General features: G+C 35.7%; 2 protein-coding genes across 4 annotated transcripts in view; one reads left to right on the top strand and one right to left on the bottom strand.

Annotated features, from left to right (window-relative positions):
* The window catches only part of LOC131434477 (tetraspanin-18), a 106,769-nt gene extending 97,165 nt beyond the window's left edge, over positions 1 to 9,604 (bottom strand). For 2 of the 3 annotated variants that reach the window (XM_058601211.1, XM_058601214.1), the window contains exons 1-2: positions 9,460 to 9,604; positions 8,412 to 8,536 (exon numbers count right to left, since the gene is read on the bottom strand). The gene's annotated coding sequence lies outside the window, so the exon portion shown is untranslated. Of the gene's footprint in view, positions 1 to 8,411; positions 8,537 to 9,114; positions 9,405 to 9,459 lie in introns of those variants that run through there. The other variant, XM_058601212.1, reaches the window with a different exon arrangement.
* LOC131434198 (myoferlin-like) overlaps positions 3,516 to 15,766 on the top strand; it is a 51,250-nt gene continuing 38,999 nt past the window's right edge. The window contains exon 1 of the mRNA XM_058600852.1: positions 3,516 to 3,597. Within this exon, the coding sequence (XP_058456835.1) occupies positions 3,516 to 3,597 (82 nt within the window). The remainder of the gene's footprint in view (positions 3,598 to 15,766) is intronic.

Raw genomic sequence — 15,766 nt, 5'->3', positions numbered from 1 at the left:
TCTTAGGCCTCCCTATCTTGTTCAATATTGCCCTGGAAGGTGTGATTCGAAGAGCGAGGATCGACACGAGTGGCACGATCTTCCGAAAGTCCGTACAACTTTTTGGCTTCGCTGACGATATTGATATTGTGACACGTAACCTTGAGAAGATGACGGAAACCTACATCGGTTTGAAAGCTGAAGCTAGGCGTATCGGACTGGCCATAAATGCGTCGAAATCAAAATACATGAAAAGAAGAGGCCCTAAAGAAAAAACACTACGCCTTCCACCACGAATATTGATAGACGGTGACGATATCGAGGTGGTTGACGAGTTCGTGTATTTGGGCTCACTGGTGACCGCCGATAATGACACCAGCAGAGAAATTCATAGACGTATTTTGGCAGGGAATCGTGCGTACTTTGGACTCAGAAAAACGCTCCGATCGAGAAAAGTACGCCACCGCACGAAATTGACCATCTACAAAACGCTCATTAGACCGGTTGTTCTCTATGGCCACGAGACCTGGACTATGTTGGCAGAGGACGCAGTGTTTTCGAAAGAATTTTTAAGGTACTGAGGTACTGAGGACCATCTATGGCGGAGTGCACATGGAAGACGGAACGTGGAGGCAACGTATGAATCACGAATTGCAACAGCTGCTAGGAGAACCACCTATCGTACGGACAGCTAAAATCGGACGTCTACGATGGGCTGGGCATGTCATAAGGATGTCGGACGACAGCCCAGTGAAAATGGTTCTTGAATCTAATCCGACTGGTACAAGAAGAAGAGGAGCGCAGCGAGCAAGGTGGATCGATCAAGTGGAGGGTGATCTCAGAAGCATCCGTGTCTTGAGTGGCTGGCGACGAGCAGCCATGGACCGAGTTATGTGGAGACGTATGCTTGATACAGCAAAGGACACCCCAGGGCTATAGCTGTTAGGTAAGGTGAGGTAGGCCTCCCTAGTAGTGTAGTTCCATTTACTAATCGACGACAAAAGTCTACCCAATTCCGCGTAAACATAGCATAGCCAAACACGCTTCCGAAGTGCACACGCGTTGGTGTGTTCAGGGCCGAGTGTTTGTGTTTCCCTTTTCTTTTGTTTGAGTTTGTGTTTGTGTTTGTGTTTGTGTTTGTGTTTGTGTTTGTGTTTGTGTTTGTGGTTGTGTTTGTGTTTGTGTTTGTGTTTGTGTTTGTGTTTGTGTTTGTGTTTGTGTTTGTGTTTGTGTTTGTGTTTGTGTTTGTGTTTGTGTTTGTGTTTGTGTTTGTGTTTGTGTTTGTGTTTTTGTTTGTGTTTGTGTTTGTGTTTGTGTTTGTGTTTGTGTTTGTGTTTGTGTTTGTGTTTGTGTTTGTGTTTGTGTTTGTGTTTGTGTTTGTGTTTGTGTTTGTGTTTGTGTTTGTGTTTGTGTTTGTGTTTGTGTTTGTGTTTGTGTTTGTGTTTGTGTTTGTGTTTGTGTTTGTGTTTGTGTTTGTGTTTGTGTTTGTGTTTGTGTTTGTGTTTGTGTTTGTGTTTGTGTTTGTGTTTGTGTTTGTGTTTGTGTTTGTGTTTGTGTTTGTGTTTGTGTTTGTGTTTGTGTTTGTGTTTGTGTTTGTGTTTGTGTTTGTGTTTGTGTTTGTGTTTGTGTTTGTGTTTGTGTTTGTGTTTGTGTTTGTGTTTGTGTTTGTGTTTGTGTTTGTGTTTGTGTTTGTGTTTGTGTTTGTGTTTGTGTTTGTGTTTGTGTTTATGAATCTGTGGATAACGTTTTGCATTGGAAATTGTTAAAAATAACGATGATATAGCGTTCGTAAATCTAAACGGTATTCATATAAAAAGCATGCGATTAATTTGTTCTCTTTTAGAATGTGTAAATAACCTGAAAGTGTCTTTATGTAAGTCGCTATATACCAGCATATTCGAAGGTGTGTATAAATTTTGTTGACGTTCGGCTCCAATAAAACCACAAACGGTTACCCAATCAGTAATGACAGTTAATCTGCCAATAATTTTCCCATCAACCACAAATGCAGTAACAGACACCTTGTTTGAAGAAACCAATGAAAAGAAAATAGATTTACGATTACGGCTCACAAAGCGAAGAGTAAGCGGCCGCACTGTAAATGATGGCATCAGGGATGATTTCACAGACAGAGCATCATAAATCAAAATCAAAACAAAATAAATTAAACGTAACTGAAAAAATATTGTGTACATGCCTAAACAAACCCTTTTCCCAGAAAGTTGAAAGTATTTTCGTGAGCTTTTAATGGCATTTGGAAAAACGAAGACAGATAATAGTTAGCTTACAATATCGTTTCGTTCGTAAATTTTCAACGATTTTTCATAAGGAATAAATAAGTATCACGATAGAATTATTCAAAACAATTTGCTTTAGCCGTTAATGAAAATAAGTACGTTTACTCAATCAGTAATGAACAGAATCTACTAAATGAAATTGTTCTGCTATGATCGGCTCTGAAAATTTCGTACATTTTTGATCGGTTCTGAAAATTTCGTACATTTTGATCACTCATTATCTTCATCGAGCACTCGGGATCCGGGAGTCTGTGGCACGCTTTTCACGCATGCACCTGAAATATATGTTTCATTACATAAAAACATATCAGAACGCATGGATCATGTGTTAAATCAATTGCAACAAGTTGTCATTTTGATGCTTTTGGAGCATTCGAAACCGGAAGCGGAAGAAGGGTGTAGCCGGAGTGAGTTTGTTTGATCAGTAACTAATGAATCCAACAAGTTGGCAGATCAGCTTGTATGAGCTCGTTATTTTTTACTTCATCACATACAAAAATATGATATTTTAAACACTTATTGTCCTACCATTCTGAAACCGAACGACATGGTTAATAGTATTCTTGTATCTTGTATGTGAAAAAAATATATTGTCGATTACATCACTTGTACGATTATATCTCCGAAGCTAAAATGTTAACCATACGATCTTCGAAATTGACCCACAGACAAATGTTATTCTCTAATGAGTCTAAAATTGAGTGGTAATCATGTTAACGTGACTTATGGCATTATACCACCGAAACCGTAAGTGACAGCCCCTTGAATTTCAAACCTGTTTAATGAATCCATTAGTAGTTTCCCAACGAGCCTAAGTTTGTGGGAATCTGTTCAGCCATCGCGAGAAAATTCAGAGGAGAGAAAAAGCGCGTTCAGATGGTTACGTCACTTATACCATTATCTCCGGAACCAAAAATCACAGCAATTTGATTTTCGAACATGGTCAATGATCCAATAGTAGCTTTCAAAAGTGCTAAATTTTGTTGAAAACAACTACGATCAACTTCAAGAAAATAAATGTGGAAAAAATTACTAATATACACAACCAAACATTTTCCGATCTCGTCAGGCTGAGTCGAATACTATATAACTCTATGGCTCTCCGATGCTCCGTTCGAAAGTCGGTTTACCTTTTCTATTACCTTTCTATAGCGAAAGGTAAATCAATCTTCATTGCACAAGAAACGACTTGTTTGCCCTTCCATGTAAGATTATGTAAGATTTTGCAAAAGGAGTAAAATGAGCTGCCGTGTAACCATTTTGCTGATGATTTCTTGGAATCTCGGTAATTGCAATCTAGCGTTGTATTTAAACGTCATAAGTGAGTTTAGTTTTGAGATGATGAGCGGCTGCTAAGGAAAAATAACGTTGTTCATGCTTTTTCAAAGCTGAAATTGTATTAAATCAATGAAATATTTTGAAAGGAAAAAATAATAGTTTCCTACTATTAATTGCCTCTTAGCACATCGCTTATTAGGTCGTGTGACTAAATAAGAAAAAGATGTTACACGAGAATCAATTTTATTCATAAATGTTATCTCCTTCAAGAGCAATACAATCATTTCAATGCTTCTCTGACTTCTCCATGCCGTGCTTGTAGATGGATCAAATATGCGAACAGCTAGTAGTCACTGAGGGCCAGATCGGGACTATACGGTGGATGAGAAAGTCATTCAAAGTGCAATTCGTTCAATTCAATCATCGTTAGCATCGACTGGTGAATCGATGCGATGTCTTGATAAAACTGTGATATTTTCTTCGACATATAAGGTCGTTTTTACTTGATTTTAGCATTCCATCGATCTAACTTTTCGCTATTGATTGTTTTTCCTTTCTCATAATAGTTGAATAAGATTATATCATGTGCATCCCAAAATATTGAAGCTCAGATGATAATCGTTTTGATTTCGGAGTGAGGTAATGGATCCATGTTTCATTCATTGTCACATATCGATGCAAACAATCTGAATTATTACTTTTAAACATGGCCAAACATTGCTCTGAATTATCAACATGATGTTGTTTTTGATCGACTGTGAGTAAATGCGGCATTCACTTTAAAAATAGCTTTCTCATGGTCAAATGTTCATGCATAATTGTAAACACATATTTGTTCTGATATTTTTACGGCCTCAGCTATCTCACACAATTTCAATTTTCTATTAGAAATAATCATTTTGTGAACTTTTTTGAAGTTTTCTGGATGAACCACCTAAATTGGATGCCTAGAATGTTCACTATCATTAAATTCAGCAAATCAATAACAGATGGTTCTTTTAGATGGAACAGAGTTCAGATAATACTGTTGAAGCCGTTGCTGAGCTTGTACAGTATTTTTTCACCAAGAAGCAATGATAAATTAACACACGAAATTGATTTGAAAATAACGAAAGTAGCTTCACCTAAACCGCTGTCACTTTTTTCTGACTAATTTAAATGTCATGACACATTTCAAATTGTAGTCTTCTAAAATTTTTTAAACGTCATACGTATTTGACAATGATTGTGCCATCTGTGTGACAGCCACACGACTTATTGAATAATGTGTTGAATGAAAACTGCACTCATTTACATTACACCATGACATTTATCGTAGATACTCATTATTTTAATGATATTTTGAAAAAATTAGCAGCAAAACATATCAGTTTCTGGATATAATTCACGAGGTAAAGCAGGAACGTTTTGCAAATTTGTTAATAAATTTTATTTTACAAAAACAAATTCACCTTTTTTTCATCGAAAAAAAATCCAGCTTTCCTCTTTGAAAAGTTAAAAAAGTTGGATTGAAATTTCGATTAACCCTCTCAGTGTTAGCTGGGGAAAACTACTGTATAACTAATGAACTAAGATTCAGTTCATCTTTTTCTCCGAGACACGTCCTAACGATTGGTATCATTGCCGTATTTTTAACACTTCTTCAAGAAAATTTTGCATAATATTTTCCGAACGTAATACTTCGATGTGCCATTGGTGTAAAAAGATTTTATCGTCACAAAAATCTGCAAAAAAAGCCTTTTTTCGTACAAATTAAAAGCCTTTTTTGTACAATGTGTGTTCCATTTGCTAGAAAAATCAGCATAAAAATACTGTTTTAATTCACCAAGTGGTGTAATAATGCTTTTTTCTTCAACGCAGGGTAAGGGTTTCCTATTCCATCTCATTTGTAAGGACGTTACCAAAAAACCATGATTTAGCCACTAAAAACACTGCGTTTTTTTCGTATTTCTGCTTAATTCGCCTTGCTCTACATTGGAAATTGATTCAAATTCCTTGGAAATTAAAATAATAATAAAAAAATCAACTAAAAACTGATATGTTCATTAATGTGCTCCTAATTTCATCTCAGAGGTTTCATATTCATCCTATCGTTGGTCCTTTATTCATCCCAAAATTAGCAATGACGATCAAAATATTGCACTATTACACTCTCAGGTTCAAAAGCCAGAAATTTGTTTTAAAAGGGACTAATGCCAAGTATTGATATTTTTAGAAACAGTTTGGAATCATTTCGACGTTTAACATTTTTTGGATCGTTTTCATTTCCTTTCGTTTTTTTTTTAAATTTTACTGTGCTAACTGCAAAAACTAAAAAAAAGAATTGTTACTATTTAGGCATTAGCCCTTCTAAAAACAAAATGCAGAACCAGAGTTACCATTTATACAGATGTATCTGTATTGTATAGATTTTTGCGTTCGCATACTAATTTAAATCAGATTACAGATACTATACAGATTTTCTAAATTTAATACAGATTTGTAAAGGTTCATTAAAAGTGAGAAGCAAAAAGTTAGGCTTTTCTCTCTGAGTATCTGTTAGTATTTGATTGCAGTACTTTTTTGAAAGTTAAAAAATTAAACCAATTTGAACTGATTCATTTTATTAGTGAAAACAGATTGAGCAGATACATATTTTCTATTAAAATATCTGGCATCTCTGTGTACAGCCGCTGAAGCACACACACTATAGCATATAGCAGAAAGAAACCAGTGCTACTAGATTTATCACAATGGTTATTTCATTAGTATTTAACACGCTTTTTCTGGTAATATTCGAAACCGAAATAGTTTTATTGAAATATAGATATCAACAATATAATTAAATTAATGTCACAAATACCAAAAAAAAAAAACTTGTTGATAATAATATGAGGAAGGAAAACAATTTTTTTGTAACATTATGATAAAATTTGGCAATTTCGCGAAATGAGATCAAAACAAAGTGCAATCAAGTGAACTAAGTGAAGAACTTTCCTCTCATAATCTTGAATACTTTTATTGATTGTCGGACAATTTTTGTAGTTTTTGATCGTTAATTAAACAACTGGCAAGTGAACATAACTAATCATGAAGTCATCCAGCATTCAATAGTAGTGTAATTGCGAGAAATAGTGATCAAGTTTTGAGACGAATTGGTTAGTAGATATTCAGAAACATGACGAACTGTAAATCTTGAGACGAAAATGTGTCCTAAATTGGAAAGTAAGTTTGTTTTAAATGAAAAAAAAAAAACGATCACCGAAGAATTTAAAACCATTTCTTTCAATGAGAAAGTGTGACAATAGCTTGAATAATCGTTTTAAAACATTCTACAGTTTGGTTCAGGTACGTTGTAAAATATTATTCATGCTTAAAGTAATGAGCTGAAGGGATGAGATGGAAATAGGAGCTCAGATAAAATAGGGAACCGTTACCCTATAAATTGAAATCGAATAGATTTTAGTTTTAAAGATTTTGTTCGTTTAAATTACGGTTTGGAGTTTTCAACACTCTGCGCCGAGTGTTTCCGAAACCAAATGCTAGATTTCCACTTCGGAATGTTTGAACCGGTATAACCGAAAAGAGTTTGTAAAACCTTTAACTAACAATACAGATTTGAGCCCAGTTTGGAAGATTTTTTCCGTTTTTCATATCGTCACTGTAGATGAAGGTTAGAAATTTTCAAATTTCTCCACCCTGTATTTCCGGAAGTTGGAGTCATCTGAATGAAAATTCAATGAAAACCTTACGATTGTTTCATTTGAATCTACATCTTCAAATCGTGTAAATTTACATCTTTATAGATTCACATAAAAGGAGCGTCGTAATTCATTTAAATTTGCAATTCAAAGCATATCATTAACTTCACAGTTGATTTAGCCGAAGTTCACATCAATACAGACCTTAAGATTTTTTTACATTTCAATAGTGCGTAATATTATGTCATCACCGAAGAAATTACCACATGCCTGAATTTCCGTCAATCGTAAATTTCATTTTTTTTCTAAAAGTGTATGTCTTTCGGTTTAGAATCTTTCGGTCGCTACTTCTAGTTGTTTGTGGAACAAGGAACTGGGAGGTCCAAAATAGCTATAGTGAACCCGTAAACTAGAAGAACTCGCAAGTTTTAAAAAATTAGCCTCATTATACACCTTCACCCTTTCAAAACACTCCCTAAATAAAAGGTTTACTCATCATCTTGCAATGTTTTTCCCATTTGCCATGTAGTCCCGGAATCGGATAAAATTCACAAATTTCCCAATCAGAGTTTATGAAATTCGTAAGTGCGTATTTTTGTCACACACACAAACACTCACATTCATCGACATTTTGCGATCTCGATGAACTAACTCGAATGATATCACCCGGGAATCGAAACGAAAGTCATTTTCCGCAGTGATTTAATAGCCTTTGAGTATAATAGAGGTCATAAAAGCGAATATTAGTTTTTTTACGCGGTACAGACATTTGCTGGACTGAAGTCAAGTTTAGTAGACTCTAAAAGTTCTAAACTCTCAACTCTAATTTTATTTCATCCACGACTAAATTAAATTATTCAATAATGTATTTTGGCCGTATATGATAATTTATGAGAATTATGAAAACAGAATACCGTTAAAAACGTTTCAGTATGATGATTGCTTAACAGGCTCTCGTTAATTACACTAGATGTGTTCACTCTTATTAAGATTTTTACCAAAAAAAAAAAAACAATCTAGCTACGTTCTTATCTTCGAAGAAGTAGAAAGTGTGCATTCATACAACGAACAACTCGGAAAATTGAGTTAATTCGATTGTTTGTACAGTCTTCTATCTATAGATTCAACTGATTTCAACCAATACTAGCATGTACCAATGTATGTAGATGATACTCACCACCACTCTTTGCTATTCTTGATGATGTCCGGCACAGCTTCACAGCACTTGATTAATAAAACAATCAGCTCTCACTTCAGTGATCCCTGTGTACCGAAGCCTGTCGCAGAATAATAGGCAGACCGCTACAAACAAAACATAAAATGAAAACAAGAAGTTTCCTACTGGTGTGACAAGGGAACGGATCGGAAATACAATCTCTCTCACAGTAGAAGAACTTTTTTTTGTGATAGAACAACTAGCTGGGCTTATCAACGTTAATCACACCGAATATATGCATACGTGAATTATTTTTTTGAAATGAGTTGGTGCTTCGAAAAAGTGCAAAATTTGATGAAACAAGATGAGAATATCTTATGAAGTTTGTGGATTGCTGCAAGTTATGTATCATTCGAATGCGTAACTAGGATTTAATGTCAGTAATGTGATGATACTCTATTTTTCAGTAGGCCAGCAACTGTTGGGCGTTAACCATCGACAGTCAGTTGACCAACCGTTTACATTTTTTGCCCGACCAAGCGCTTCATTCCGATATCATCAAACCGAAAGCCATTTGAGATTGCCTAATTTGTTAATTGCTCGATAATCCGATAATGATCGGTTAAATTTAATTCTCTGCATGCTTTCGTCTCACTTCGCAGTATGAAATTCCCGTAAATCACCGAGAGTCTGGCATATCATCGCTGTTTTTTTCTCAAACTACCATCGTCGTCATTTCATCTTCGTTCTGCACTGTTCTGCTCACGCTGATTGAATTTCCTTTTCTTATCGTGCTAAAAGATTCACACAAACGATTGCGTTCGCCTCTCCTGTTCGGATTGATTTGAACTAACAAGCCCGGAAAAGGCATATAAATAACCGGGTACACAAATTCAAGGCACGCTTCTTCTCTCGGCTACCAGGAACTATTCATCCATCAGAACCTTAAACAACAGTTGCTATTTGCACACTTTTAGTAGCAGTTGCGCGAAAACATCTTTACACAAGAATAACAAAAACTAATCTAAAAAACCAACGGAACGCCAGCGAAAGGAGAAAAGTCACAAACCTGTTTTGGGCTTGCCGCTATAGCGAAACTGAACCGCCAAAATTGAAACGAAATTAACACCGCTCGCACGCAACAAAAACAACTAAACGATCGCGCAACGACACACCACAACACAACACAACTTTACACGATGATCTCACGCCAGTGACTGAGCTGACTGAGAACAAGAGCTATGCTGTTCCGCTGACTGGTTGTTGGCAGTGCACTGACGGGGGAGATGTATAGCATAAATTGTAGGGTGGTGGAATTCGGCTCGCTCGGAAGACAAAATTAACGTGTGCAATGGAATGCACCTGTTATTGTGGCTTCCCTAGCAAAACGTTATGTTGCTGTACTGTATTATTATACTGATCGTGCAATTCATAAAGAACGTTTATACTACTCTTCTGGTACCCAAGTAGCAAGTGAAACTTATTGAAATTTCAAGAGGTTCTACAATTATTTTAGAATTGTTTTTTATGTTAGATAAGTTCAGAAAGATTTTAAAATAAACTAAAATCGTTTGTGCAACTTATCATTGTTAAGTTTTACAATACTACCCAAAAAAACACTATAGAACAATTCAAGGTACATCTGAAACAATTGTGCAGCAAATCACCAACTTGCCCACGTTGCACTAGCAGTTATAGAAGCTCAGCAAAAATTTTCACATCGTCATGTAAAAGCGAAGTAACTAAAACATTTGTTCAACTTATCAAAAATTATATCCGACTCAATATATGCTTAAATGGCTGTTTATCTCTAGTGAAGAAAAAAATAGTGAAATTATGCTCTCCGCAAGGCAAAAAATGGTAAGCCGAATTAAAAACCTCACAGTAAAAACAATTTTGAAGCCGAGTCCGCATAGTCTTGGTTGCCTCATGAAATATTAGGTCAGTGTGTGCAGATTTATTCATTTTCAGAAACACAATTCGAAAATTGCAAATAAGTTGTACAAGATTTATCTGCTTGAAATGAACGCAAAACTTGCCGACATGAGAATATTATCATAAAAGTTCCAGAAATACAGCATTACATATGCAATCAAAACAAAAAACAATTAGATAATTTGTATACGGTTTTTATCTCGCGAAAAAATGAACAGACCTGACATCACTTTTTAAAGATATTGAAAGAAAACTTAAGTTCATCATAGTTACTCTCCTAGTTATATATTACCGCTTGAGCAACTTGTTTTTGCAACTAAAGCACACCTACAGTGCGTATCACAAAAGTCGGGTTCACTAAGATGAATGACTAAATTATATTGTTGTTTAAGTCAACTAGTTTTTTGATAAATATAAAAGCAACTATTTTGATAAAAATAAAAACAAAAATTTCTCTTTTCAATATTTACACGTTTATATTTTCTTTTATTTAGGTGAAATAAATCATTACGTTTGGTGAACCATTTTCTTTTCAACACACTGTTATCCTCGATGCCATATTGAAAAGTATTGAAGAAAAATTCATTTCAAGATTTTTCAGATTAATTGAAACATCAATATAATTAAAACCGTCTGAAAAGGTGTATGAATGTTTGATAGCTTTCTTATACATATTTTGAACACAATTCCGATCATATTCATTGAAAAGAATAGATTGTTATTTTCATAGAAATTGATGTGCAATCATCAAAACACGTACATTCAAAGGCGCTCGAAAATTTAAGGCGTACGAAGACATGTTTCACCATAAATATGCAGTTCGTTGTCGATTTTCTATTCACTAAAACATGAAAGATCAATTCTACAATATGTAGTATTACCATTTATTTATGTGCAGGATATTTTTAAACACGGAAAGACCGAAATCAGCTTTTTGGCGAAAAAATTAGTTGATTTTCTGATTTTAGTTAGTTATTTTTTGAGACAACTAAAAAAATCTTACTTTTGCTAATTCAATTCTAATTCCCTTAATAATAATAAAATATTTGTTGAAATGGCTATTGTTTTAGTTGAATTCGCCAATTAAACGTGCTGTCATTTCTTAGCTACGGCACACTTCATTTCCATTCAACTAATTTTTTAGTTGAATTAGAGAAATAAACGTTTGTCTCAACCAACATAAATGGTTGAATTGGCTTCTGCAATTTGCATATGGTGCTCTGTCACCGAAAAATCGTCAACACCGTAATGACGACTAGCCACTAGATGGCACACTACTACCGAAAAAAATTTCAGTCGCGGTTGTCTATATTGGCAGGTATAAATATGATGTTGTATTGGAGAAAAAGACATAAACGAAACATAAACTTCTTATTAAAATTTGTTCTTCTAAATCGCTGTTTTCTTCGTTCGACTTCGCGAAATCGACTATCTCACTGAAAACTTTGAGCATTCGGAAAACAAGAACCGAATACAAGTAGTACACCGGACGGCGTAGCTCGGAAGGTTGGAAGATACAAAAAACTTTATTTGACATATACAATTAGAGTGCAAATAGAAACAAATTTTCTGATTTTAATAACAAAATTAGTTGTCAATGAGAATTTCGTGTTGGATTGAAATATTGCTGGTTTGTGTCCAGGATATTCGCCAACTAAACACATTCTCTAAAAATAAGACTTTTTTCAGCAAAGTAAATTCTCAATTTTAACTAATTTTATAGTTATTTCGGAAATTTTGTTGTTAAAATCAACTAATTCAAAAACAGTAATACGAATTAGGCGCAGAGCTAATTTCGGTCGTTCCGTGAAGTTCCATGTTTGTGTTAAGAGCAGTTGTTTTGAAAATCAAATGTGAAACTTATTCATTAGAGATTACGTTTGCTATTTTTTTGTAAACATCAATCCAATTCTTGTTTACATTACGTAGTAGTTTCCATTAGTTTCACAATCGTTTTTTCGCTGATTTAATTGCAGCATTTTTAATGGGATCGATGCATGAGTTTTTGTATCAGTTGCACAATAATTGTGAAAAAATGTTCGTAACAACGGAAGAACTTAAAGATATGTTGCACAACAAAGAAAAATTGCGCTTTTTCCATAACACAACAGTTACTAGAGTAGTAATATAAACTAATTTGATAAATTGCGCAATCAGTAGAAAAATACAGGTCAGCAACTTAACGTGCTACTTGGGTAACTGTTGTGTTACTGAAAAAGCTCACCTTTTTTATTTTTTTTTTCCATAAATACGTTTATTTCTTAAGGCAGTTTACATAAGTTTTTCTTCGCCGTAGCATCACTTTTACATAATATTCTTATCCTAATTTAATTCTAACATAGTCACAACGTTTTGCATTTATTAAAACATATTCTCTTATTACTTAAATATCATCTTAGGTAACTCGTCATTAATTATGAAATCTACTCGGAAATATTATTTGAACCAAACGATTAACTTCTATAAATTATAAAATAAGCTGTTATTTTCAGACATTTTGTTAATAATTTCATAAACTGTTTCGAGTTTGTTTGTATCATTACATTATTTTTATTCTAATTTAGCTATTGGTTGAACTCATGGACGCAGCTGGGATCAGAACTAAGTCTTGAAAAGGGGCCTTTATTAAATTGAAACTCCAGTTTTCTTTATGAAATGATAAATAAGTTTCATGTATGAAAGGTCACGACAAGCAAGAATGTCTCGAACTGGGATATTGGATAGTCTACCTTGGGTACGCAAAGAATTTATTGGTTGAGATCTGACATCACGATACTCCACGCATGTCCAAACGACATGATCAATATCTCGATAACCTTCGCCACAAGCACAATGATTAGTCTCGGAGAGCCCAATTCGAAGGAGATGTGCATCTAACGTGTAGTGATCTTTATCCCAAGAAGCTTGCCAGCTGGCAAGTGTTCTTTGGCGAGACGAGCTATAGAATTCGTTGAAAGCAATTGGTCTCTCATAAATTTCACCCTCAATAGCACCACGTTTGGCTAAAATATCGGCTCTTTCATTGCCAGGAATGGAGCAATGAGCCGGGACCCAGACTATAGTGATTAGATAATTATTGTTCAATATGTCGTTCAGGCACTGTTTTATTTTGCCCAGGAAAAACGGTTCAGTCTTGCCAGACATGTTTGAGCGAATGGCTTCAATTGCACTCAGACTATCTGTGAAGAGGAAATAATGGTTTGGAATTAATGTGACGATTACACTCAAACTATAATGAACTGCTGCTAGCTCTGCTATATAAACAGATGCAGGTTCTTGAAGCCTAAATGAGGCCGAAACATTATTGTTGAACATACCAAACCCTGTCGCTTCTTTAATTCGCGATCCGTCCGTGTAAAACATTTTCTCAGAGTCAATTTCCTGAACTTACTTGAAAATATTTTTGGGATTTCCGTCGAACGTAGATGATCCGGGATTCCACGCACTTCGCGCTGCATGGATGTATCGAAAAATAAAGTTGAGTCAGGGACATTTAGGAGGCTGACACGGATAGGAATATATCTTGAAGGGTTGATTTCCTGTGACATATGGTTAAAATATACTGTCATGAATTTTGTTTGAGATCGAAGCTCGACTAGTCGTTCGAAATTATTAATTACCATGGGATTCAGCACCTCACATCTTATTAGCAGGCGTGATGAAAGCTCCCAAAATCGATCTTTTAATGGAAAAACTCCCGCCAGAACTTCAAGACTCATTGTATGTGTCGAATGCATGCACCCTAAAGCAATTCGCAAACAACGATACTGAATTCGCTCCAGTTTGATAATATGAGAGTTTGCAGCGGAACGAAAGCAAACGCATCCATATTCCATCACTGAAAGTATCGTTGTCTGATACAATTTTATTAGATCTTCCGGATGAGCACCCCACCAAGATCCTGTTATTGTTCGAAGAAAATTTACTCTTTGTTGGCATTTTGTTATCAGATACCTAATGTGTCCTCCCCACGTGCATTTGGAATCGAACCACACCCCGAGGTATTTAAAAGTTAAAACCTGTTGGATCATTCTTCCCATCATATGAAGCTGAAGCTGCGCGGGATCATGCTTTCTTGAAAAGACGACCAGCTCTGTTTTTTCCGCAGAGAATTCGATACCAAGATGAACAGCCCAATCGGACAAGTTATCTAAGGTATCTTGCAATGGTTTATGCAGATCAATAGCTTTGGGTCCAGTAACTGAAACCACGCCATCATCTGCCAATTGTCTTAGTGTACATGGGGTTACTAGACAGCTGTCAATGTCATTTACGTAAAAATTATAGAGGAGCGGACTGAGGCATGAGCCTTGCGGGAGACCCATGTAACTATTTCTGAGTGTTGCCAAATCGCCATATGAAAAATGCATGCGTTTCTCTGACAAAAGGTTGTGCAAATAATTATTTATAACCGCTGGGAGTCCATTTTGGTGAAGCTTGTCTGAAAGAACATCAATGGAAACTGAATCAAATGCTCCTTTAATGTCTAAAAATACAGATGCCATTTGTTGCTTTTGAGCGAAGGCAATTTGGATGTCAGACGAAAGTAATGCAAGGCAATCATTCGTCCCTTTATTTCTACGGAAGCCAAACTGAGTATCTGACAACAAACCGTTCGTCTCGACCCAAGTGTCGAGACGTCGTAGAATAATTTTTTCGAACAATTTTCTGATGCAGGACAACATCGCAATGGGTCTATATGAGTTGTGATTGGAAGCTGGTTTCCCCGGTTTTTGAATGGCGATAACTTTCACTTGTCTCCAGTCAGGTGGAACAATATTTTGCTCAAGAAACTTGTTGAACAATTCCAACAAACGTCTTTTTGCGAGGTTGGGCAGATTCTTCACCAAGTTGAATTTAATTCTGTCCAACCCTGGAGCGTTATTGTTACAAGACAAGAGTGCTATAGAAAATTCCATCATTGAAAATGGGTTATTAATAAAACCATTATTTGGAGGAGATTCCCGTATAATGCTCTGCGTAGGAACAGAATCTGGGCAAACTTTCCTAGCAAAGTCAAATATCCATCGGTTCGAGTATTCATCACTCTCATTGCCCACGTTACGATTCCTCATTCGTCTGGCCGTGTTCCAAAGAGTGCTCATTGAGGTATCTCTTGACAAACCTTCGACAAAATGTCTCCAATAGCTACATTTTTTGGCTCGAAGTATGCTCTTGTACTTGGTTTCTAAAACCATAAGTTTTTCAAAATTCTGAGGAGTTCCTCCTCCCCGTTTTAGAAACGTCTTGCAAGCATTTTGTTTTGCGAGTTTAGCCTCTGAGCACTCTTTGTCCCACCAGGGGTTGGGAGGCCTTCTGTTAGTCGTTGGCCCAGGAAAGCGTTTAGTTTGGGATTGTTCTGCTGCCTCCAGAATCGAACAAATGAGGAAGTCATATTCTTCAAGTGGAGGGAGCTCTTCCATTGAATTCAAAATACTAGA

This window comes from Malaya genurostris, chromosome 3 (genome assembly GCF_030247185.1).
Source record: "Malaya genurostris strain Urasoe2022 chromosome 3, Malgen_1.1, whole genome shotgun sequence".
NCBI lineage: Eukaryota > Metazoa > Arthropoda > Insecta > Diptera > Culicidae > Malaya > Malaya genurostris.
Note: the sequence above shows the minus strand (reverse complement) of the source record. Positions and strands in the feature narration are given on the sequence as shown.